General features: G+C 40.1%; 1 protein-coding gene across 1 annotated transcript in view; it reads left to right on the top strand.

Annotated features, from left to right (window-relative positions):
* Positions 1 to 25,656, top strand: part of AGBL1 (AGBL carboxypeptidase 1) — a gene marked incomplete at both ends in the record, with an annotated part of 282,988 nt that overhangs the window by 158,588 nt on the left and 98,744 nt on the right. The window contains one exon of the mRNA XM_080626759.1: positions 1,831 to 2,007. Coding sequence (XP_080482885.1) covers positions 1,831 to 2,007 — 177 coding nt within the window. The remainder of the gene's footprint in view (positions 1 to 1,830; positions 2,008 to 25,656) is intronic.

The following is a 25,656-nucleotide window of genomic DNA, read 5'->3' as shown; positions in this document are numbered from 1 at the left end:
TCACATACAGTTGAACTGGATCTCATGGCTGTGCTGAGGCTTATAAATGCCTGGGTGATATGGCTCTGCTGCATTTCTTTCAATTCCTGTTCAACCCAAATCCAGGAAAACATGGAAGCATAATATTTTGTGGTCACCATGCAGCAAGTAGCACATTGAAGGCAATTCAGAAGTGATAGATGCTTCCTATAATGCAAGCAGTCAATCTTAAAGGTCCTTCTGTTTGGCATGCCCACAGGAAAAGGAGTGCCATAGCTCTTAGTAGCATGCTGGAGGTCTTGACTTAAGAGTGAGGCTTGTGGTGGTCTCGGATTGAAAATGAAATATCTTGCTTTGTTCCAGTTTTTCCACCTCATTTTTTTCAGCTGAATAATGGACCTTCTGGATCTTCAGGTCTCTACCTTCCACAGCTGGTAAAGTCCATAGGCAGCTGCAGCCAGAGCATACTGAAAACCCAAATTTACTTTTTTGCCATGGAGATGTGTACGGTTAAGCTGTTTGCTGGAGATGCTGCAAAATAGTTTAAGCCAAAGATTTATCATTCACCTTGAGCATGCTTTAGGAAATACATTATTCTTCCACTGAAATCAAATATTCCCTTACATGAATGTAGTATACGTACTATGAAGTAAAGCTCAAGAGAACAGAACCACACTTGTTCAGAATCAGCCAGTGAAACTGATTGTTATTGGAAAGTTAAATTAGCTGGTTGGCTTTCAGCACCTAAAGTGAATGAAGTTCAAGGGTAAATGCCATTAGCAATAAGCAGGAACTCCTTCTATAGGATTCCATTAACTTCAGATGTTTAAGAAAGCTGTCGTCAAAGAAATAATGAATGTCCTTATTTTGCTTGCTCTTCTTTAGATGGATTGAATGGTCTTTTGGCATATGTTGTGCTTAGTATGCCAGCACTAAAATTTACACACATGCACACATACACATGCACCTAAAGGTCCAGCTTCTACGTAGAGCACACATAGTGTTGATGTATCTTGTGTTTGATTTTATAGAGTGTAAATGTAACACATTTAGTGCTGTGTGATGACTAAGTGTTGCCTCTGCACTGGTGGAAATATCTGATACTGCAGTGTATCAGGAGTGTTTATAGACTTTGTTGTTGGGAAATATGATTTCTAGGATAAGAAAACCACTCAGCGTTAAGATGTAATTTTAACTGGGTTTTCATAATTGCTTTTTAGTGTGATTTTTCTCAATTAAGTGTATAAAATATATTGTTTGGACTCAGATGAGAATATTTCGGTTTGTTTCACAGTGGAGGTTAATTAAATGTTGAGCTCTACTTTTGTATAATTAAGTGCAACCTTCTGTGAGAATGTGCATTTCTTTTCTATGCTTTGTGCTAAGTTCAAACAAAACTTCTCCCACAGCTGAATCTCATGTCAAACTGGGGATGCATGATGGGAGGAGATATAGGATAGCTAGAGAGGGAAGAATGGGAATATCGGGTACTGAACTATGGCTGCAGACCTCTGCAGCACAACAGGAAGGTGTAAGTTAATGTCGAAGCGGCTTGAAAAGGAAACTCTGTGACTTCAGCAGTCCCAAACTGTTGGGTGTGAAGATGTTTGATTTAGAATGTGATACAGCAAGTGTAATGGGTATTTTGCATTTTAGTCTTCAGGATGAAACAAATGTTAGAATGAGAGGATTTCACATGGGATGGACATAATGCACTGGTTGGAGCTCTCAGTAACAGTGTCTATAGATAGATTTCATTAAACACACATGAAAAACCACAGGTCTCTGTATATATCTTTATGATCTAAATGCATGCACATCTGTTCAATGCATTCTGATATTTTCTTATAGACTTTTCCTAAAATCCTGGATAAAGTGGCCCCTGCGTTTGTGATGAACAGCTGCAGCTTCCTGGTGGAGAAGTCCCGGGAGTCAACAGCCCGGGTGGTGGTATGGAAGGAAATGGGTGTGTTGAGGAGCTACACCATGGAGAGCACGTACTGCGGCTGCAGCCACGGTCTCTACAAAGTGAGTCAATCTTTCAAAGAACCCTGTGCTGCCACCCTCCTAATGCACATCTCATGAGCACTTAACCATTGTCTTGATGCTTAGTGTTGTCTGTTCTCTCCACACCCATGGAGAGAAACCATGGGTTTCTTTTTAGTGAAGTTTGTCAATGATCCCTCTTACCTTCCATGTGAGAAAAGTAGAGTCCTTGCTCTGAAGTTTCATTCAACTCTGAAATAAAAGCAGACTCTAGTCTGAAGCCAAAAGCTTATGGAAGTTTTTGAGATGGTACAGGGCGCTTATCCTTCGTAAGGGCATTCACAGTGTTGTAAAAAAATGTGTTGGCAGGTCATATGGACATCTTTGAGCCAAAGTCTAAGGTAATTAACTTGAATACTATTGGCACCAAGCTCTTTGGTGCAGGCTAACTACCTGAGCATTCACCTGGCTAAATTTAAGATCCTGCACAGAGAATCCTGCATTTGGATTTGCCTGTTACTGACAGCCAAAAGGAGTTGATCTAAGGCTAGCTTTGACAGCTGTCCATGAGCTCAAGGTACGTGACTGCCATCTAGACAGACCCGAATCTTGGTAGGAAGGGCAGCACACATACCGAATGCATCTGAGGCATCAGTCTGAGTTCTCCTGGCACTTTTTAAGTACACAGGATGAACTCTGATAATTGCATTTGCGTGATCATAATTCTCTGTTCACTTAAATGGTGAATTCTTTCTCTTGTTCCTTTGCCAAACCTGTTGCTTTCATTGAAAGGCTTCCATATTCCACCTCATTTCTCCCACTAGGGAGCAATCCTTATCTATACAGCACTATTAAGCAGTTAAGGATCCTGAAAAACCCTTAAGGAAAGAGCCATTATTACAAATAACAATTAATTAATAAGACATTCAAATAATTACCTTTGGAAGCTCTATACTAATCCTTTTACCTTTCTGTAGAAGGTAGCCAGGAAGTACTGGGCTGCTGTTTTAACCATGCTCTTCTGTACACACATCAATTCCAAGACGGGAAAGGTAGAAGAAATAAAACTGCAGACAGTTTAAAGAAAGAGAATATAATTGCCTTGGGCATTACATCTAACACTCCCTGCTCCTGAGAAGTGCTAATAGTTTTTTAATAGGCACCACAGGTCAAGATAGCAGTTTTGAATCTTTTTTAGACAGTGGGGGAAATCTACCTTGACTAAAGGCGATGACAAAACTCCTAGTGATCTCCATAGAGGAGGATTTAGCTGATTTTCTAGATAACCTCAGGAAGACCTAAACCCAGTGACACACCAGATTGTATCCATATCTAATGATTCGTTCTCCTTCAGTATCTGTGAGGTTTTTAACCCAAATTTGCTTAATTTGTGCCATTAGATGCTTGAAATAGTAGGAAGAGAACACTAAATGCCACATTCAGATGTTACATTTAAGCACTGTGCCATCCACAAGAGCCCTGTATTATGTAGTAAAGGTATGAAAAATAAGCAGAAAGACCTCATTAAGGTGATTCTGGGTTCTTCTTTACAAGAAATCTTTATAAGAGCAAGTTGTCATGAGGGCTTGTGACTGGTGACAGGATCCAGCATTCTCATGGCTCATGAGGAGGAGTGTGTAAGCTGTAAAGCAGTTCTGAAATCTCCATTCTGAATACCCTGAAAAGCTGTGTCCCAGCTGGATTATTGGGTTATTTTTATGAGGTCACTTTATATTTTACTTTGTTTAGGATTATCGGGTTATTTTTATGAGGTCACTTTATATTTTACTTTGTTTAAGATTATCATGCATTGCAGAGATGGAAGATACATAAATATTGCCATGGAGGGGCATTTCTTCACCATTTTTTCATCATAAAGTTAATACACTTCTTGCAGTTTTCTCTGTTTCAGGAAGTTTTAATGTATTTCCACTCGGTTTTTCCAAGTACACTAAGTATTCAACTTATTAGTATTAAAATGGAACATAATTTCTTATGTTGACATTTATGCTAGAGCTGCATAAAAATGCGAAACCTCCCTCAAATAATTTATATTAATATAAATTATTTTTCAAACAGTTAATATTAATCCTCTTCCCTTTAGCAGTCTTTAGAGTTGGTTCTTGCTTACTTGTTTGCTTGTATTTAGAAGTGGATTACTTAGGGTATGGACATGACAGGCTGACCTGAAGGTTTCATTCCATAATACCATTTAATACTCAGCTTCCATCTATCAAGCGAAAACTATTCATTAGTTTCTGGAAGCCATGAAATTATTCCTGTAAACTGGAAATTAATTGCATAAAAGGTCATGTTTTTCTAGAGGCTTCAACCTGAGTTTTTCACTGTTGTACCCTCAAGTTGATGTGTGTGTAAACAATAGACTAAGACTAATGCTCGGGCAGGAGATGTCAGCATCCTGTATTTAGAGCTTTCGGTTATTCGTGTTTAACTGTGAATAGACTCAGTTTCTTAATTGCAGAGGTTTATTTCCCTGCAAGGGATAGATCCAGATTTCCCTCTGGACAAGCGTGCCGTTATGTTTTTTATACTTTTATACCTTAAAGTACAGTACAAACAGCAGCTAGGATTTAGAACATCTCATTGTATTCAGCAGAGGCTCCTAAGTCCAGTATCATTCAATGACAAACCAGTGAATCAGTGGTCAAACTTCTAATAGAGCTCAGCCTACCTAGAACATGGTCTTTATCTGTCTTCCTGCTTCTAAGTGATGACAGTAAGTGATTCAAGTAGCTGCCTTGCTGGTTATGAGCACAGATACAGTGCTTGGAGTTGCACAGACATATCTGATAAGGATTGTGCAAAAGATTTAGGAAAAGCAAGAAAGCTTTACAGAGGCTGCGAGAGGTTAAAATGGGAATTCTACAAGGCTGATAAGCGTGCTTCCTTGTCGAGGAAGAGCTGAGGTAAACTACAACTTAGTTATTCTAACAGAGTCCAGAAAAGAAGCTGGAAGAGTTTTTCCACAGAATGTGTGTGGTCTGTCTTGAGCACTTCATTTCTAAAATAGTTTAGTGAGTGAAAGATGAAGTAGGAATTCAGTACTATTGATATGCAAATGAGAAAGAATGGTGACCCCAGCCTCATTTAAAAGTAATTTGATTTCAAATGGAGAGGAGGCAGAAATGAAAGGAGAAAAGAGATGGTCTGTCTCTGTTGAATCTCCCTGTCTGTGTGATCAATGGTAACGCAATAAGCCAACTACCCTTAAGGAAGCAAAACATGAAACTAAAGAAACTATTGATCTTATCTAAGGTTTTGTTCAACCGAAGGAAGAAGAAAAGAAGGGGGGGGGGGGGGAAATATCGAAACTCCTTTTTCATTTTGTCTGGATTGCCCAATTCATTCTTAGAGGAGCAGTGTCTCCATTTGAAGCAAAGCTGAAAACAAAGCAGCCAATTTTTGCAGGGAGTTCTCCTTCTTGCTTCTGCCACCTTACAACCCTATGGTCACAGCTAGAAAAACTGCAGAAAAAAAATCAACAACCACCCAAAAAGCCTGCTGATCATTCTCTGTTCGTGAAGGCAGTCTTCGTTGCTGCTTGTTGGAGCATTTACCCCTCTAGTTTACCCTGTGATGTTGATTGCTGCCTCTCTCTTGTGGGATGTAGAGCCCCTTCTCACCTTTTGTTTTTAAAAGACTGTGCTGTAAGAAGCTCTGCTGAGTATAGGTACAGTCAGGTACAGTCACGACCTCAAAAGAATCAAATCTCCAGTGACACATGTTGATATTTTCCCAAGTTTCTTGTGTGATTCTTTTTTAAACCTTAATGTATTTTTGCTGTTACCGTATTCTGTCACATTACACTGTTTCACCATTCTTCTTGATTCCTTGCTAGTTGGCCAAATAATTAAGATCCTTCAATAGCGTATTGCACCGTGTTGTTCTATTCATTACTGCATCTATGGTCTTAAAGTTAACGTCTCTAGTGCCATGGCATACACCTGAGTTCCAAATCATATGTGTTTGTACTAGAGAGAATCTAAAAAATTCAGCTTCACGCTCCATGAGTACGTGCTACGTTGGAAAAGCATTTTTCTCGGCACATTGTCCCTGGTGGAGGAGATGGAGTACTTATGGAAATAGATTTTAGCTTTTTGCTTCGAAGGGATTATAAACAACAAGGAGTAACAAATGAGTTTTAAAATTATTGCCGATATCTTGACAGTGCCCTTTGCAAGTGATTTTACTAGTGATATGGATCCTTCTTTGAAGAAAGCCTTGGGGAAAGCTGAAAAAAATGAGGGTTTTTTTTCCTGTCCAGTTTAATGCTTTTAAGTCAGAGGAATTGAATACCCCAAATTTTCTCATCAGACTTGATTAGAGGGAAAAGCCATCCCTTTGCAGAGAAACTGGAAGCAAAGAGATCAGCACCAAGCAGCATGGCCGTACAGTTCAAAATGTCTTTGTTGAACAAAAGTGATGAGAGTTAAGTCTAATAGGAAGATCTGATATTATCCATCCCCTTTAACCTGGCTAGCATGGGCTGACTTATTTAAAATGGGTGATGAGCTAATTTTAAAATGCGTGATAAAGCTCCCATGCTTCATCATAGAAGCGTAGCTAAAGCAATATGCAAGATGGAAGGCTTTCTAGTCCAACTAGAGGTGGACTTCTCTGGTTTGACCTGTTTCTGCTCAAATTACCCAACCTGTTACCAATGTATGATTTGTCCACTGAGTTACAGCTCTATTTCTTTATAGTTATCTCTAGGCTATGAAGTATTTTCTTCATCTTTCTTACTATTAAAGATTACTTACCAAATTTCTGCAAGGAATGTTTATTTATGCTTTATTCATGAGCGGTTTATTACCGTTAATAGTCAAAAATTGAGTTGTTTTGATGGAGCTTGCAGATCACATGATACTGCTTCTGTTCTTCACTAAGATATATATTGGTTTTGTAATTGGAAATCTGGTGCATAAACTTACAAATAATTTTAATTTGGCCTCTTTCCAGTGTTCAGCCACCAATAAAAATGGTTTCAGCAATATTCCTGTCACAAAGCATGTTTGATAAGTACTTGCAAAACAAAAAAGTAAAGAAATAGAATATCTGCCATGTTTTCTGGCATCCGTTTCTGGAAAATGCTTACATCGTCTTTGCAACTCTGATGGACTTTTGCTCATTCCTAATTTCTTTTGTCCCTCAGAGCTTACAAGCTTCCTAAGCGTGGGTAACTCAAAAGCATTCAGAATTTATTTTTTTTTTAAGAAAAAGTCATCTCCAAAATACATGTGTTTAGCTGACCCTCAGTGCTTTGGGGATCTCATTCAAAAACAGATGCTAAGAATAAGAAAGAATGATTTTCTTTCTGATAGTTCCGCTTCCAGTTCTGGCCCAAAGTGACTCGAATTGGAAGCAGCTGTAACAGCAAGAAAAGTATAGGGAAAAGATGGTTATCTAATACCAATCTAAGGACTGAAGGTTCAAATTGAGGGTTCTGTTTGTTCTGTTTTCTTAAGTTGTTACCCAAGGCAAAAGTTTACATCCTATTTGCTTTATTTTCCTGCCTCTCTTATTTCCGCCGAACCCTTGCATAATTGTTTGGTAACTCATAGAATCAACTAAGTCATAAAAGACCTTAAAGGTCATTTTGTAAGATATTCTAATTGTACCTTTTAGGCTTGTTGGCCTCAATTCATGAAACTGTGTAAGGATTAATAGCTTTTAGGAAGTGGGGGAAGAGAAAAGAAAAGGTTTCTGAGCAAACAATTCAGGAGATGGTGGATGTTTGTCTTCCATGTAGATTATGTGAACTGCTGCAGGATTTTCCCTCATTAGATGTTTTTTACTGGTTTGTTAATTTGTTTTAATTGTTTGACAGAATGCTAAGAAATCACATGCTTAACTGTGCTTAGCTCTGCTGGATTCCTGTCACATTAAAGAATAGAAGTTTGAAGGTGTGCTGGCTTTGGCACTCTCAGATTGTTTGGAAAGGCAACCACAGAACCAGGAGAACTTTTTAGGGATTCTTTGTCCCTTATACCCCCAAGAAAACTGGAGTTTGTCTGTAGGGCTATCCTGGTTGGCTTCATCTTTCTTGATGGGTAATAAGACAGTTGTATTAAAGCAAGTGTGGCCAAAACCACATGAGATGTAAGTATCACCCCTGTTCCCCAAAATTGTGGGAGTTACTGCTATTTACTAACTTTTTGTTGAGGTTCTCAATATTGCTATATGATAGGGGTATTTATATGCATTTGAAAGTCTGTAGATTTTGCAAGAAGGCAGTTTAGGCCCCCATGCTCTGTCTTCCCATTTCCTGATCCACTCCACAGTCAGTTTAGCCTTGCCGTTTTGGGAAAGATCCAGTAGCTGAGTGGGGGTGTTTCTCTTGTCAGCATTTCTGGAGAAGGCTTATTTCTTATTGGTTTGGCTTTTTTGAGGGGAAGTTTTTTACAGGAACTATAAACTATACAGGACAAGACCGATTTTCTGACACTAGTGTGACCTCTTGAAGCTTTTTGCTGAGAATACTCAGCTGCTCTTCCAATGATTGCCAAATGTAGGCGTTCCAAATGACTGGAAAAACAATGGTGTCTCAATCTGATAGACTGAGTTTGCTGCTGTGCAGACAAACAATTGTTTTCTCAGTGACTGGATAATTCCTTACCTCTTTCAAGAAGTTACTATAAGGGTGGTTGCCTGCCAAATACGGTGCAATAGCCCATCTGCTGAGGTGTCCGTGAATGCTGCCTTGAAACAGATTTTGGAAGAAGTCCTTGCCAGCACCTGCTGCAGTGGGTTTTCCTGGTCACTTAGGCCATCTGCTTCCCTGTTCCTGGGTAGAAAGATTCAAGTTTTAGGGAATTGAGGGATGTTCCATTTGAACTCATACAATTGCTAGAAAGAGAGGAGAATGACAATGGACAAGAAGGGACATATAGATTTCTTTAGCATCCCTGTCCCCAGAGCGCTGAAGATTCACTGAAACCCAAGAATTGCCAGGGGGCACTAGGTAAAGGTATTTTAGTCTTTCTTATTATTGATTTGTACCCAAGAAATGACACATTGGATTTATTTTATATATGACAAAAGATGATCACTGATGCCAGCTGGATCATGGATGAAGGTACTGATTTTAATTTGTTATGTTTTATTTTGATAATTTCTCCTGAGATATTGAGCCAGCTGTAGCCCTGTCTTGCTAAGTCCAGTGGTGTTACTTCTAGGTAGATTTGGATAATTAGATTTGGAGAGATATACTAGAGACCTTGACAGTCTTGGAAGGAAGTATGTGTTAGCAGTGCACTGGGAATAGCTTGAGAGTGTGTTTTCTCCCTCTTAGACCCTGTCTGGAAGGAAACGAGAGTGCCTCTGCCATCTTCATTACTGATAAAAGCCAGGAGAGGTGCCAGATTTTATCCTTATTCATGTTCTAGCTGGTAAGTTATTCTAACTGCAGGCCTTTGGTTAAAAAAAGTTGCAAAGTCTGTACAGAAGGGCTGTCATAGTGGTGATTTTAACATCTTTAAGGTGTTGGAGGCATCTCTAGTGGGAATGAGCCACAGGGAAATCATATCACTGCCTACTCTCACAGCACTGGTCTCTTAAGCTTGCTGTGGGATCCTGTTCTGAACTTTCCAAACAAGATTAGTACTTGTGTACCAAGGTTAGCATAGTGTAGATTAGTACTGATCTCTGATATTTCCAGGTATTTTAGTACCAAACTTACCTTTTGAGACAACATTTTCACACAGGAGTGATGCATTTTTACAGTGTGGAAGTGGGCAGCCATATTAAGATTGCCAAAATATGGTGTTTATGACACTTAATTGTTGGAGCAACATAGTGATTAGGCTGAAATTATATGACTTTTGTTTTTTAGCCATGCAACCTGTGTTTTGTGGTCATGTTAGGCTGTATTGAGACAAATGAGTTAGTCTTAGATGTGAGAACTTTCCACAGGCATACCAGGGTGATGCTGCAGGCTGACACGGAGCGGTCCTAGCAGCTAAGATAACTTAGGGCTCAGGAGCGTTGTCCTCGTGCCATTTTATGTGCATGGACATTTCCCTAATTTTCTTCTCCTTCAAAGTCACCACATTATATATCTGCAGAAACAAGAGTGCTGAAGATGGCGTTTAGCATAAAGTGAAGTAGACAAAACACTTGAGATAGAAGACCATGGGATCTTAAGCTCCATTTTTAGGACCTCAGAGTCATGCAAATCACATTTCTGTTTCTCCTACTTAGTCATTCAGGCCAAGAAGTAGGATGCAAATCATGGCTTGGCAGAAAATATAGGTGCTATATCCCAAGCCAGATTTTGTTCGTAAAAAACATGTTACAAAAGGAGAAAAATATGGTCCTGAACCACAAAGAAGTGAAAAATTTACTAGCTGCTCTGCCTTTTGGAACCAATTGCAAAGTTGACACTAAGGAGGTGTCTGGTTCTCCAGCTCCTAAACAGACAGCCTGGCCCAATCTGCAGTCCTTTGGCAGAAGTAGCATTTTAAATCAACTTCTTTGTCTCTACTGTTGATAGATTATTGGGTGCTGACTGGCTGCGTAACTGGAGAATAGGTCCCCCACCATATGGTTAAATTATGGCACAATAAAAAATGATGACAGGGTGAGATCATAATAGTTCTGACTCTGTAAAGCTGGGAGGTATCCAGGTCTGTTGAGGTTCAGTGGACACGGCTGGCATGCACAATAGCACAGCAGAGCAGTTACACACCTCCTGCTTGGCCCACCCTTCCCCACCATCATACAACTGAAAACAGTTGTCTTAGCTCAGTTTGCTCCTCCTGTTTGGTACTCGCTCAGCCTTGAAATGCTTATTCCAACAGGTCCCTGCAATCTCCCAGATTTCTTTCACTCGCTAATGTTGTTAGTGTTTCGTAGTTGGTAGTTTCCTTTATATTAAACCAAGAGGCATAGTAAACTTCTTGGGGCTGAGGAATTGAAAACAGGCATTATCTTGATTCTTTCCTGTCTTGAATGCTGATTGTTTCTGTGGATTTCTGGTTTTGCTCAGTGATTTCTAAACAACTGTTGTTTCTGCTTTGTTTAGGGAATCTTTTTCCCTCAGCTGCTTTTGCACTTCCCAGTTGCAACCCAGTCTTTCCGTATCCCAAAGATATACTTAAGAAAGGAGGTATTAAGTACAGATAAGGGTTATCAAACTGTTTCTCTACAAAAGGAATGAGCAACAAGACTACATAGAATCAGAGTGCAACTGTCCTCTCATACCCATCTTCCAGAATTTAAGAGAGCAGGGTTAGATGGAAGAATCCCAGGTTTTAATATTACAGATCTGGGCAACCTAGATGCTTGAAGCCAAAAATCCACCTGCAATTGCACTTGTGGTTGCATGGAGAAGAAATAGCATTTTTTGAGGGAAGAAGATATAAATCAGTTGCTGACCTCCATATTTTCACCCTGCTGACAAGACATGGTTATTGTGACTCCATTTGAAATGGAATAAAACCAGTCTACTCAGAGAAGTAAAACAAGTGCTGTCACCTTGTGACTGTAGGAACATGTCCCTTTATCAGCTGTAAGGAAGAACACACTCCAAGTATTAAAATCAGGGCTGCCATGCTTGGAAGTCATACAGTTTTTCGTAATGCCAGAAGGCTGAAAATGATTAGCAATTTGTGGTCAGGCTAATCTCTGAATTGTATTTATTCAGTTTATGGGTATAGCTGAGGACTTGGTTTGGCTTCAGATGTGGATTTGTTAGAGCCTTAGCTTCACTCACAGTACAAATTATTAGAGCAAATAGAGAACTGCAGAAGTGAAGCAAACAAGATGCTTAAAGATTACTTTTAATTTCCTATTATAAATATTATAGCAGTGTAACAAATCAGTTGCAGTCACACAGACATGTATGTGATTTTTCTGGTTGAAATGTTACCGAATGCTTGGAGCCCTCTAAGCAATCCTAAATGGCATGACCTTGAATGCCCATGGGATTTCGGTCTGCTAAAGAAAAACTCTTGGGAAGGGTAAGAAATAGAAAAGCAGCATTCCTAATGAAAACTAATGGCAGTATTTCAGTGGTGTCCTTTTGAAAGTCCAAATATCATTGCACATCATTCTTTCAAGTTTTCTGTGGAATTACAGCTGCTGGCTTTCTGATTTCTGATGTCTCTCTTGCTTGTTAATCTGGCCCCGTGTGGATTTATTATACAAATCTATTTGGCAGCTGAAAATTGCCCTTTGATGAAACTCCTAGTCTAATCATGAACTCCTCAAGCATGGAAAATAAGAATGGGGAGGTGGCAAAATCATGGGCTGAAAGAGCCATGTTTGTCTTTCACTCTGCAAGGATTTTAGAAGCATCTAAATTTCAAAGTCCTTCACACACAGGATTTTCTGCAAAGATTCATTTTGCTCCTCTCAGGATTGTAATATTTGCCATGCTGGATCAGACCACTGGTCCATATAATCGGGTATCCTGCCTCATACTGAGGCTGGTTCCTCATGGCTTGGAAGAAAACAAAACCAGCCTGTGACTGATTCAATTACACTAAGACATGGAAAGGAGGTAATCCTATGGGGCTGACCTGCCTCTCCTCAACTTCATACATTGCAGCATGGGGCCTGATTATCATTATCAAAACCTTGAAATAATGAACTGCTTTCTGTGACTAATTATGGCACTCTTTTATCCCCTTTGATATCTTTTCTCAGACAGGGCTTCCTGCAGCAGTGAATTTCTCTAGTTGTATGTGCTGTCTGTCATTAAATGTAAACTATATATTGATGTCTGATCTTTCTTCTGTCTCCATTCTGTCCCTTTTGCTGGTTTCTGTACCCTTGTAAGATGCACTTTCTACAGCTGCAGTAGTTCTCAGTTTGTTTCGTCCGTTGACTCTCTTTCCATATTCAATGCCATCCTTATGCCTCTGCTGTCTGCTCCAATGTTCCCTGGTCTGGTCTCCTCTAAAAGCAGATTAGATGGTCTGTTCATTCTCTGAAGGCTCAATATCTGTAGATACCTCTGGGTTTCACTCAGCTCTTGTCTTTGGTTGACTTCCATGTTTTGTTTCCAATCCAGATGTGTTTTTTCAGGTGTGCTAAAATGTACTATGTTACCTTTTCTCTGTTTTTCTTTCCACCACAAAATTTGCAATTACCCAATATACCAAGGACTGACTGTTATTCCTCTGCATTGAAAGTACTAAATTCCTTCCTCAGTGACAGAGTACTGACATTTCTTTCTACTTATATCACAATATGCGTCCTTGCCTTGTACTCTAAACATCATAAATAATATTCACATTTGCAGACTAAACCATATGGTGGGTTTGTGCTTGAATAGTCAGGTCTTCCAGCTGTAGAAGGTGGATATTGCATGAGTCCACACTTGGAGACTCTGCTTCTATCACAGCTGCTTAAGTGCGATAATAGTGTCCTTTCTAATGTAGCATAGCCCCACAGCCTCTCTCCCTTCCTGTAAGTTCAGATGCTGGAAGAAGATGGTAGGGGATCTCAAATCCACAGCAGCAGAGAGGCCAGCATGCTGCGCTGCTTGTATATGAGTTATATGCGTGTGGTAGCAGATGAAGCAGGACTTGGAAGAGGTCTCAAGTCTGGACTGAAGACTTGACAAATATTCCAGTGTCATAGTTAAGAGCAAAGGGGTCTCAGTTCTCTTGCTCTTGTTCACCATGTCTAGACGCAGCTTGTCCTATAGCAGGGAAGGCTGCAGTCGCTAGGAAAGGTATTAAGCACTTAAAACAATGTTAATAACACATTCCTTGAGTTTTAATGGTCAGAAGGGACCATTAGCTCCTCTGGTTTTGACCTCTGGTATGTCATAAGCCTTTGAACTTCATCCAGGCAGCTTTGTACCAAGCTCGATAATTTGTATTTGTGTAAAAAGGTTTTGTAGAAAAACATTCAGACTGGATTTGAGAGCATCACATGACTGGAAATCCATCTGATCCCCTGGTATTTTGTTCCAGAGGTCAGTAACTGTTAGTTATTGTGTTATTCTAATTCGAATTCATCTGCCTGCTGTTTTCAGCTGCATTCTTGCTATTTTTCTCTGCTAATTTGGAAAGAGCTTTAGTAAGTATAATTTGGCCTTTTAAAAGTACTTGCACAATGTAGCTAAGTCATTTTTCAGTCTTTTTTGATAATTAAACAGGCTGAATTCTTTAATAGCTTGTGTATACCAGAACATGCAGGAAAGCACCTCTGACTTAACTAGAGGTGCAAGTGGAAAGTCCTGTGCTAAACCACATTAAGCTACATGTCAACACTCTGAAGCAGAATTAAGGTGGCCTTAATTAAATTTGGCTTAACTCATTTCAAAAGTAAATTCAACCAAACTGAGTTGCAAACACTTTAATTCTGAATAGCAGAGCAGAAATATGTGCTTCTGTATGTGATAAACCTGTACTTGTCAAGTAAGCGTATACTTATGCCAGATGAACTCTGAGACAGAAGTTGATATGCCTAGCAGGAGAGTTTTGGATGGAATTTGGAGATTGATGGTTTATCTTTAGGTGAGACCTTATATTGCATATTGCATGTGGATGATACAGAAAAAAACTGCTGTGATCTGCCTTGGATGTGCTATATTCTAATTTTTGTCTAAGGAATAAATTTTTGATGCATGCACTGCCAGATGGTAGGAGACCTACAAGTGAAGATACGTGGTCTAGAAAGAGGTATTTCAGCACAGCATTCAACCTTCAGAAATGCAGATCTCTGGGACAATTCCGAAATCATTTGCATATATGCCGTAAGTGAGGAAGGATCAGGCACAGGGGAGCTGAAGATAGTAGAAACCAAAAAAAAAGGATGTTGGTTACTCATAGCCAAGAGAAGAAAGAGAATTTGGAGATGTTCAATGCTGATGATGTGTGATATAGTTCTCTCAGATACTCATTATGACAGCTACTGCCATATAGAGAATCAGAAGGATTTCTCTGGGTGCCTTTTGGTGTAAACCAAAAAAGTGTTCAGCTATTTTCAACCAAGTAGCTGTCGTAATTGAGCCTCACTTAAGAAAACAGGACAGAGGAGTAAACAAAAGTGTAACATGATGGTGCATGGTCTGGCCAGAGCAAAAGAATCAGATACAAAGGCAGGTTTGGATGATGCATGTTGGGAATGCATGGCAAAGAAATACATGGAGTGAAAAGGAAGAACAAAAAATCTTAGTGATCTTGTCAGAGAGCTTTTTAAAGCTGTGAAGCTGTAACTAAAAGAAGGGAGGAACGATGAAAAGATGAACATTGACTGCATAGCTGATATGAAAGATAAGACCTTTCTTAGGGAAGTGAGACATAGGGATCACACGCTTGAGAGAGACCCTTGTGCTTCAGAAGAAGAGGACTAATCTTTCATGAAGCAAAACAAAATGCTGAAGGGAGGGACAGGAGGAAGCAAGCTCTATGAAAACAAATGCAGTTCAGACTAATAGCTGGTTATAAAGAAACTGAACCACTGTGGGAAAACTGGGTGGTACTGAAACCTGCAGGAAAATTTGGGAATTTCATTTTTGGAACTCCACAGTCTTCAGATACTTGTCTATGCCATGTTTCAGAGGACAGAAAGGGTAGTAAACATGTCTGGCTGGGATGTGGGCAGCTGAAATGTGCTACACTTATAATTCAGGTCTGCATATTGTAGGTATGCTGACAAAGACTAGGAAATGAGCCTGCTTGGCACACTAAATCATACTAGAAAATGGAATAAGTCACCTCATAACTCCATGCACAAAAAGTAAATGTGTAGCTATGGATTTCACTTTGGGTGAGATACACCTGAGATTTCATGCAGCAGAACTAAACGCTATTAAGGATTCCAAATATTACAGATGACTATTTTCTAACACAAAAGATGTAGTAGCCAGTGTAACTCTGTTTTGGACTACATTATGACAGAAAAGGATGAATTAATCTTTGGTGTGGGAGTTTGTGGTTACCTAGACACCAGTGGTCATGACCCAATTAATCTAATATGGGCAGAGGACAGTGTTCTTATTAACATGTGTTCTTGTATACTTTTTTCCTTAATAAGGGCTGATTTTCCAGACCTGAGGAAATATAATAGATAAGGCAGACCACAAGAGAAAAAAATATACAGAAATATTATGAATAAAAATTGAGTCCTTTTTTAAAAAGATTTTTTTACATATCCAAAAAGGCACAATTCTCTAATCAAGAACTGAGGACGTATTCAGTTAAAACCAATCCTGGTTTAGCAAAGAGAAGGCAATAATTAGAGTATAGAAGACAGTGAATTATAATATTGATGAAAAAATCTAAATGATTGATTATAGTGAGACAGTTTTCTGTTATTTCTGACTCAGTTTCTTGTTTGTTAGCACTAATTGCTTACTAGGATTTCTGGATGTAATGAGTAAACAACAGTGGAGGTCATTTTCCTAAATGTGGCTGATGAAAATAATCTTCCGAGGGATAATAGCATGGATTTATTGTCACTGAACAAAGAAACAGGGAAAATAGATACCATCCAATGTATTGTAAGAAATGGATATAAGAAACTAAAAAGTCATGGCAGTCAGTATTAAGAACAGTAACAAAATGTTTGGTACCTTAACTACAAAATAAGCTTTAGAGCACTATTAGAGGAACTATTTTATAATATTGTTAAACAGATATGCATATGAAAGTGGTTGCTTTAGTTTGCTAGAGCTGTTTCTTTTTCCACCCATAATGTTGTTAGTCTTTCCAAAGATTTTAGCGTGTTATGGTCTGGGTATTCTCAGTCATGGTGATGCTAATCATTAATTATCATTCCCCTTATCCCATCCCTTTGAGATTTGTTAGGTCACCAGACTAGCTGCAGAGGACACACGCTGTTCCTTTTCAGGACCTTTTGGATTGGTATCTGTAAGATGCATCTCTTCAGTTTGTTCCCTCTGTCCCAGAAATGGGAAATCTACTCCAACTGCCCACTTAGTCCTAGCATAATTTTTGCTCTAGGGATCAAATACTAGAGCTTACACAAACCTCCAAAGATGGTTAACCTCATTTTCTGTTGTCACCATCATCACCCTAGTCAATGCATCCTCAGCACCTTTCACCTCAGGAGAGAAAAATATCAATACACAGTTGTGGAAAGCAAGTAGTGTCTTTGAAACCTTCTGATATTTCAAGCCAATGTTCCCATTTTGCACTGGGGTGAAAACACAGCTTTTAAAGTAACTTTAAAAAATTTAAAGCAGTTGATCACAGTTGAGCAGTTGATCACTAATTACCCTCTTCTGGGCTGAAGAAAACTGTGATTCTAGTCTGCCAGATTCAAAGTAAGGACTTAGCTCGCCAAAAGGCTCTTTGTTGAACTTGTCTCTACCACTTATGTAAGGGTTATGTTTTATGTAAATAATGAGATATTCCTTGAGCCCGAAAGAGACTAATTCTATAACTCAGTATCAGCAGTATTCACCTACAATGGAACACACCCAGTCTAATCCATTGCTCCATTTAATATTTACTTTTTCATGCAATCCACTGTTCCAGTTAATATTTCATTGTTCATAGAGAAGGGGGGAGCTCAACTGGGAAGGGTATCTTTCTAGTGGGTTCTTATCAAAAATGTCACCCAAGAGCTGAGCAGCTCTTCCCAAGACAAGTCACCTTTAACCCATTACACTCTCACAAAGGAGTTTTGGCTTAGATAAAAACCCCACAGCTTTCTCAAAACGTTTCTATTAGTGTCTTACTGTGCCTCACCTCTTCTTAACTTTTGGAATAAAGAAGAAATTTTCCTTTGGGAAAATAGCCCCCTTTGAGGGTGCTGGAAATTTTGACGGAGCTCCACAATAAAATTGAATCAGAGATAGATGACTTTTAATGAGTTTGAGGGGAAGGTACTGCAAAGGAGTTTGAGAAGGAAGTACAGCTCTGTGCAACTGGAGCTAAAAAAGCCCAGAAATTGTCCATTTTGCAGTTGCTTATTCCTGCTGGAGATCACTTATTTATTCTACAAAATACAGTTTAAAATGAATTTATGGATTTGCTTTCGTCATGGGATCAGAAGGGCAGGGTTTTAGTTTCGGTGGTAGGTACTCTTTTTTGTTGCCATTCCTTTAGAAGCTGTTGGTCGGCAGATTGCAGGTGCAGAGACTTGTTCTTGCTTGGAGGGGAAGCTGGTAGTTTATAAAATGATTTTATCTTGCAAGCAAATTGAAGGTTGAGTGAGAAGACTGGTTTGAAATGCTATCTCTATGTGAAAACAGGGGAGGAGGAATCCAGCACTCCTGAAGGTATTTACTTTGCCACTCTCTTTTTCCATTATGTGTTATACCTTCAATTCCATTTTTATTGCCTTCCTTATATTTTTCTTCCTAGCCTTGAGAAGTAATAGGCTTGGCTCTGGCTGGCTTAGTTAAAGAGAAGGGCTGTATAACCATGTCATAATGGCTGAGAGCACATATCCCTTACTGGGTGGCAATGATGGAGAAAGAAAGGAGACAACCCTACAATACAACACAAACAAGCCTGAGTGACTTGGTACCTTGCTTACAGCCTTCAGCTGTCCTGCACCCAGGTGAAGAGGCACCTGAAGGAAATGCTGTACTCTATGCTACTAGAAGAAAGCTTTCCATCAAAGATTAAAGCCACGACTGCTTTGTGATGGGCTCTGTGTTTCCTGTAGTCTGATGGCCCATAAAGACTTTGCAACCTTTTAAGTGCAGCCCTTTTGTCTTTTCCAGTGAGGGAGAAAGAAATAAATGGGATCTGAAATCAGAGCTCAGGCTGGCTCAGAATGAGTGACAGAAAGGTCACTTTTCTGATCAAGCCGGTATTTTTAGTGATTGGAAGGGCTTCCAGGGGTCAAAGCATTGAAGCTTTTTCTGGGTCAAGCACAACCCCCTTAACCCCCAGGTACACTGAAATGACTTGAATTTCTTATCTGATTGATCAGCTCTAGGTAAATGTGTCACATAGACCTGATGAGAGCCACCAAAACTGCTTCTATGGTTTCACACATTCAAGTCCTCACAGATTCACACCAAATCCTTTGATTTGTGTAGCCTGAAGTCTGATTTGTACTGGGGCTTGGTATGAAATGTCAGCTTTGAAAATGGGCCTTGTCAGGACTAATGCAAAATTCACTCCTGTGGTTAATTTAATGAGATAGATTGGCAGACATTGTACATTTATTAAACAACCATAATTATATTTATATTAATGCTTGTCTCTGCCCAGGGAGAGATTCAGGTTTAGGATAATAGGATTTGTTCGTAATGCAGAACTGAGATCTCTGAATATAGATACAATGAGAACCCCAGGATCGCTAGAATGAGGCCATGTTGTGGGCTGAGATGGAGTAGATCTGGGGTGCTCAGATGCTGGTTACACAGGTAAGGCTGTGACATAGGTATACAATTAGAGCTTATGGCAGACTTTCGGAATACCAACAGCTTTTTGGTTAAAATTTATTGGCACAGGTATTGACCCCTCTCAGTTGCAGAGCATTTGCAAGCTCATTCACCTTAAAAGGTCAGCAAAACATCCTGACAATTCTAAAGGCATCCTGCTGTGCCCGGAGTGTATTTAGTTTCACACTGTCTCTGCAGGTTATGGTTTCAAGTTGCTTCAGTGCAATACTGATCACATAGCACATCTTTATGTGGACAAGATCATTGCTTAGGCTGCAGAAACAGGTAAGAATCGAATTCTTTCTGAATCCTCCTATGTGCAATTACATTATTTCAGGAAATTGGCCCAAGCTTATTGCACTGTTCTATCCTGTCTGGTTGCACTGATGTCCTGGGGGATAAAGCAGAAGGTTTCTGGGACAGTGGCAGTGCTGCTCAGTTGGTTACAGGAGGCAAGAACAGCCTCTCCTGAATTCAGCAGCATCTGCCTGCTTCTTATGCTGACACAGTGCCCACCTCTCCTCCTCTGCATACTGATGTCCCATAGCTTTAGTCTGCTTGTCTATCACTGTGAACAGGGGAGAACAAACTTGACAGTGTTGGATTGAAGGGTTGTAAGTGGTTATTGATTCCCAGACTTCTTGCATTCCAAGAGGTGGTGGTCAGGAAAGGTGTGTGTTTGAGTACCTTAACTACATGCAAGTTTGTAATGGTGTGTTAGCACTGGTGAGTGATAGGATGTACATGATGTTTTTCAAGTGGATGTGTACGTACTGTCGCTTGTATGTGCACTGGGGATGTGTGTGCACGTTGTAAGAAGTTGTGCACAATAGTGTATGTGTGTGAGTGTACATTTATCTCTGCTTATAGGCAAAACACGAAACCTATGTAGTTGGCATTGCTTGAAATATATGAGTGTACCTTGTGTATATGTGTAATAGCACATGGGGCTACTTGTGGGTCTCTATTGGTCTAAGTGCAGCTAAAGTGATGACGGACTATGTGACATTCTGCTGTCGTGTGACACTTGCTGGTGCTGGTAGGGTGGGGACAAGGCAGAAATACATAATGCTTAGCCTTCCTGCTATATCTTTCTTGCATAGCACATGTGGGAGTCTGTAGTAGCCTGTGAAAGGGAAAAGGGAGCTTAAATGAAGGCTGAAAAGAAAATGCACACAGCAGTGATGGAGTTGAGTTTTCATTACATTCTGATATCTCTATTCACAGGGAACAAAAAATCATGCTTCCTTGGTGACCTTTTGGTAAATGCAAAGCTGGGGGGAAATCTGTCTTTCAGTTACTTTTCATTTGCAACTAATTAGAGTGAAGGTGTGGAGAGCAGTGTATAAGGTCGCAACAAAGCCTGCTGAAGGACAGCACATTCACAACACGCATTTGCACATATGTGCTTCCTGTGTATGGTAGCCCCCAGGACAGCAGAGGTGATGAATGTCTTCTGAGCTCCTGTCCCACCCCTTCTTCCAGCTGAGATTGGACCAGAAGGGCAGGGCAGCCTCCTCACACTGTGTAATCCAGTTCAATGACACCCTATTGACATGAGGGGTGCCAGGGTGGTGGAAAGCAAAACGGCACAGGCAGTGCCTGTCAGTACTGCTTTAAGCTGATGCTACCTGCTGCGTTGTAGAGAAAGGGGAAATGCCTTATCCCTTGTAGTGTTTTCTCCTTATTGTTCATCTGTTGTTTATCAAAAGCTGAAAGGAATGCACCGTATCTTCCTTAACTCTTCCTGCTGCATTTTTTACAGCCCTTTAGAAATTACTTTCTCAGCATAAACATCTTGGGAATTAAAATGCCATGGATGGATTTTGTGACAGAGGAGGGAGACCGTTGGCATCTCCAAAACTGGAAATGTGTAGTCAGATCCCATTTAAGTTCCCCCAACCTGTTTATACAGAGGTACTCAGTACCCCATAGAAGTGTAAATGATGACTTGTTATTCATGCCTTTGATGCTAATTACAAGGGCAGACACTTGATATCAGGGTATTCAGCTTTAGTGTCTGCTGTTGATGGGTGTAGCATCAGTGATATCTTCCCTGAGTTCATTGCTAGAAAGGAGGAGAAATCTTATTGGTATTTTTTATGTCTCTTCAGAATTGTCTTTTGAGACATTCTCTGGGGGGGGGAAAAAGCTTGGATAAGGTTCTGAATTTGTGGGAAAATGTTCTCAGGAGGGACAGCCTGAAGAGAGATCAAATTCTGCTCCTGCATTCCAAGAATGAGAAGCATGTGTCCTTTCTAGGCCTGCTCAGAATATAGAAGCACAGTCCAGATGGCATTTAAGGTCAGGTTGGCATTGCTGGAGATCCTGACTGGTTAAAATAAGGGAGGGTAGCTTTGAAGAGGCTTATTTCCTGAACATTCAATAGCACATTGAGTATTTCAACCCCCAAGGTGCTTCATTAACTATCCTACTCTTTCCAGTCAGTTCCACTGATTTCATTGAAGAGTGTACAGCTATGATAAACTGAATTAAATGTGAGATCTCATAACTCTTCATCCAGAACCTAAACCTTAAAGAGCTTCCAAAAAGGCAGAATCAGTAATTGAAGGCCTTCTCTTTGAGACAGCCAGAATGCTCCCAAGACAACCAGAAGCGTTTAATCCATAATATTTCTGTTTCGATACTACAAAGGCTTGGCATAACCCCAAAATACATCTCATTTATGTAAATGTGCTTGAAATTAAAAGGAAAGGGTAAAAAACATAGAAAGAGCAAAACCTTGCCTTTTTCCTCCATGGCACATGAAGTCCTGAAACCTGCCTCTGTGAGCTTACTGTTTGCCTATGAATGAATGCTTTGCTCCTGTGAGAGACTTGGTAAGAGAGCCTGTAGGTGCTGAATTAAGACTTTGTCTTTACAGATTGCACGCAGTCCTTTGTGGGGTTTGCATGCAGAAGAGACTCTGCAGAGTTGGGCAGAACAAAAAGGGAGCAGATGTTCAATCAAAGGTAGATTTGAATGTTTCCAGTAGCTGAATATTTGTATTTCCATTCCTTGGTGTGAGACTGACACCAGACTGAGAAGCTTTGGAGTAGCTCCAAAGGGGCAGCTTCATGGGGAAATATTCCCAAGTGGTGGATCTGAGCTTGCTGAAGGTGGGGTCTTCTGCATTTTCCAATCTGAAGGTGGAATGGCAAAGGCTGAAGGGTGGAGGAGCATGACAAAAATAGGGTTAGTGGCACTGAGTCATAGAAGGCACAATGCAGGTTTATGCTTATGCATGACCATAGCCTTCATAATCCATTGCTTGCTGACAAGCGTACTATGTTCACATACAGACAAAGAAGGGAAAAGAAGAGCATGTATTTTTCCCAAATCGTTTGCCAATCATTTTTGATTTTCATTAGGAGTCTGGAAGAGGCTGGATAATCATAATGCTCAGCTTGGCTCTGTGTAAAAGGGCTTGATTTTTATGTTTCCATTTAGTCATTTTTACTGCATTGTTTCTTAGCTCCTTGCTGAATAAATCCTGGTTACACTGAAGTAAAGGCTTCAGAAATAAAAACACTTCTGTGCTATCCCTTTGTATGTGGTGGGGGTGACAGGCATTGCTGGGTGTAATTAATCCACTTATAAAGGACCTGCATTCTTGTATTTTCCTATTATAACACTAATTACTAGAAATTGTTAGCATAGTATTAATAAGTGAAGACCATGTGCACAATTTACAAGAGAAATGGATATGAATCTCTGTGTGTTTCCATTTATGTACCTGCCTATACTTTCCTGAATCATGGATTACGTGAGCAGTTGTACTGGTGGGGTGTTTATGTTCAGTGAGTATTGTGAGTGCAGACTTGGAAGCGTGTTGGTGGAAGGCTACAATTGAATGCGGCAACTAGCCCAAAACATGTTCTCTCAGACCTTTCAAGAGGGCAAATATGCACTGGTTTTCCTGATGAATGTATTATTTTAACTGTTTACTTACAAATGGGTGCTGCTTGTTATATGTACCAGTGTCTTAGAAATGTGTCCTGTGATCGTATGTGTGTGTATGCACAGATGTGTGAGCGTGTCTGAGTGCACGTGAGCCCAATATGATCATAGAATGTACAAAAATTGGCTAGAAACTCTAATCATGTTTAACAGTCATTTTGTGCTAAGAAACAGGGGGTTTTCCTCTAACAGAAGAGATAAAATGAAATTAGGATAAAATGGCATCAATGGCAGTGAACATGCAGTTGATTGACAAGCTGAGACATAGAGCTTTCCTTATGTGGCTTTTTCTCTCACTGATTCTCACAGATTTGACCTCTATTGGTAGCAGTTAATAAAGACTTTGGGGATTTTTTCTTGTTTGGGTTCTTCCCCCACCCGAAAAAAAATGTGCATAAGAACTTGGCAGAAGCTGGCATTTCTTTAAAGTCACATCTAATGTGTTTTCCACTGTCAGCCAGTTCCTCCTTTAGCCTCTGAACGTAAGACTTGCCAATAAAAGTCCAGAAATAGCTTCTCTCGCTAGAACTAATGTTTGCCAACAATAGCTGGGGAGGAGGAAACGGAATCTATTTTTATAGCTGAATTTAACATGAGGTAACCCTGTTGGCTTTAACAAAAATTAATTTATCACCTACATTTAAAAGGTTTGTTTGGACTGGAAAGCTTTTTGAACAAATTCAAGTCTGATGGTTGAGAGATGATATGTGTTAGCTACTTATGGACAGAAAGGTGTCAGACAAGTGAGTGAAATGTGATGCGGTGTGATTGGTCTTAATCTAGTTGTAGTTTAGGATGTTGTAACCTTTATATTGAGGAGTGTTGGAGAAAGCTGAGTAGATGCCAATCAGCCTCCATCAACATCTTTCTTGTCTGAGATTTCCCCAACATCAGGATTTGATGATATATGAAGGACTGTAGAGCAGAAGTGGAAGGCACTGGGAGATTCAGCTCAGCTAGTGATAAACAGATTGAGGAACCAATTTGTCTTGTCCAAACTGCAACCTTTGCACTGTTGCTCATCTGGGGCTATTCTCTTAGAAGTAGGTATCTTCCAATGTTGTGTTCATCTACTGCCATCCTTGAGCATCACCACTCTCTTCTGAACTTGTGGCTTTTTAGTCCTCCTATTGCCCGAAAGCCTGTGGTTGTCTTCCTGAGCCTGTCGAGGTTCCACCTCTCTCTGTCGCTGCTGTGTAGTGACAGTGGCAGCTCCTCATTCAACTTCTATTCTGCCATCCAGTTGCACCTGCAGAGACTGGAGATTCTTTGTTAGAGTGACAGTGATGCTCAGAGGCTTGCTGAGCCTGTCTGTCCTCAGGCTGGTACTCGAGAAGCAGTGAGTGAACCTGCTGTATGCCAGGCATTAGGTAAAGGAATCCAGGCTCCCCAGAGCATGGAGCTGGGCATCTAAGTGCTGAGAAAAGGACTTTTAAATCAGACTTTTCTTTGGTTCTGGGCTGAGTTTTTTCTGAAAGTTAATCTTTATTTCTTGTAAGTTACTGATCTCTTTTATTTAAAGAAAAAAAAAAAAAAGGCATGGCAGAGTTCCAGATTAGTATCTTCAAACAATTTTGTTTCTAGCAGCGAGAGGTGAAGTACAAGAAGTAAAGAGGATTGTGGGCTCTCTCTCTAGCTCTGCCAATGCCCTTGATGAGATGTCTTTGACTGGGTTACTCCTCCTCTGATTCAGCATCCCTGTTTGCAGCTTGCAGTACTGCTTTCCTATCTCCCAGAGGGTATCCTGCAATTAATTGATGGATGTATTTAAATGGCTGTAGCATGCAAGCCAAAAGTCACCAGGGGCAAAGCTGTTACTAGGGCAGGAATAGAGGTCAGGCCCTTGCTGACATTGCTGTCTTGATTAATTAATACACTAATCTCTATAACTGCTCTTCAGCAAATATAATTTGGCCTCATCCCTTATTTTGTTCATTTTTCTGTGACTTTGCTTTGAGAGAACTAATGAAAAGACCTGGTGGAAAATACTGCTTCTAATTGTATCCCCTCCCCTCAACCAGCCTTATGCTGCCATCCCTCCTTGGTATCTGTTGCCCTTCTTTGTCTGAGGGCCTTGCAGGAAAGTTCCCTGGCCAGTTAAATGACTCTTCTCTGGATACCAAAATAGGCTTATTCCTCGATTAGGGATTTGAGGAGAGATATCTATGACTTGAATTACTAGGAAAACAGTGTGTGGAATTGACTGAAGGGGAGACTTTAACATTTGATACTGTTTTCCTGTGGCTTTTTCCTATGGGAGAGTGCAAGACCAATGCTAGAAAATGTTGAGTTGTCTATGTTCCCTTGGTGAAGTCTGCTGAAGGGCTGAGTACTCATCCGTGACTGCAGGAATGAGGTACTGGCAGTTTGGATTCAGTGACTGATAT

This window comes from Psittacula echo (genome assembly GCF_963264785.1).
Source record: "Psittacula echo genome assembly, chromosome: 10".
Lineage (NCBI taxonomy): Eukaryota > Metazoa > Chordata > Aves > Psittaciformes > Psittacidae > Psittacula > Psittacula echo.
This window is presented reverse-complemented; position numbering and strand designations above follow the sequence as displayed.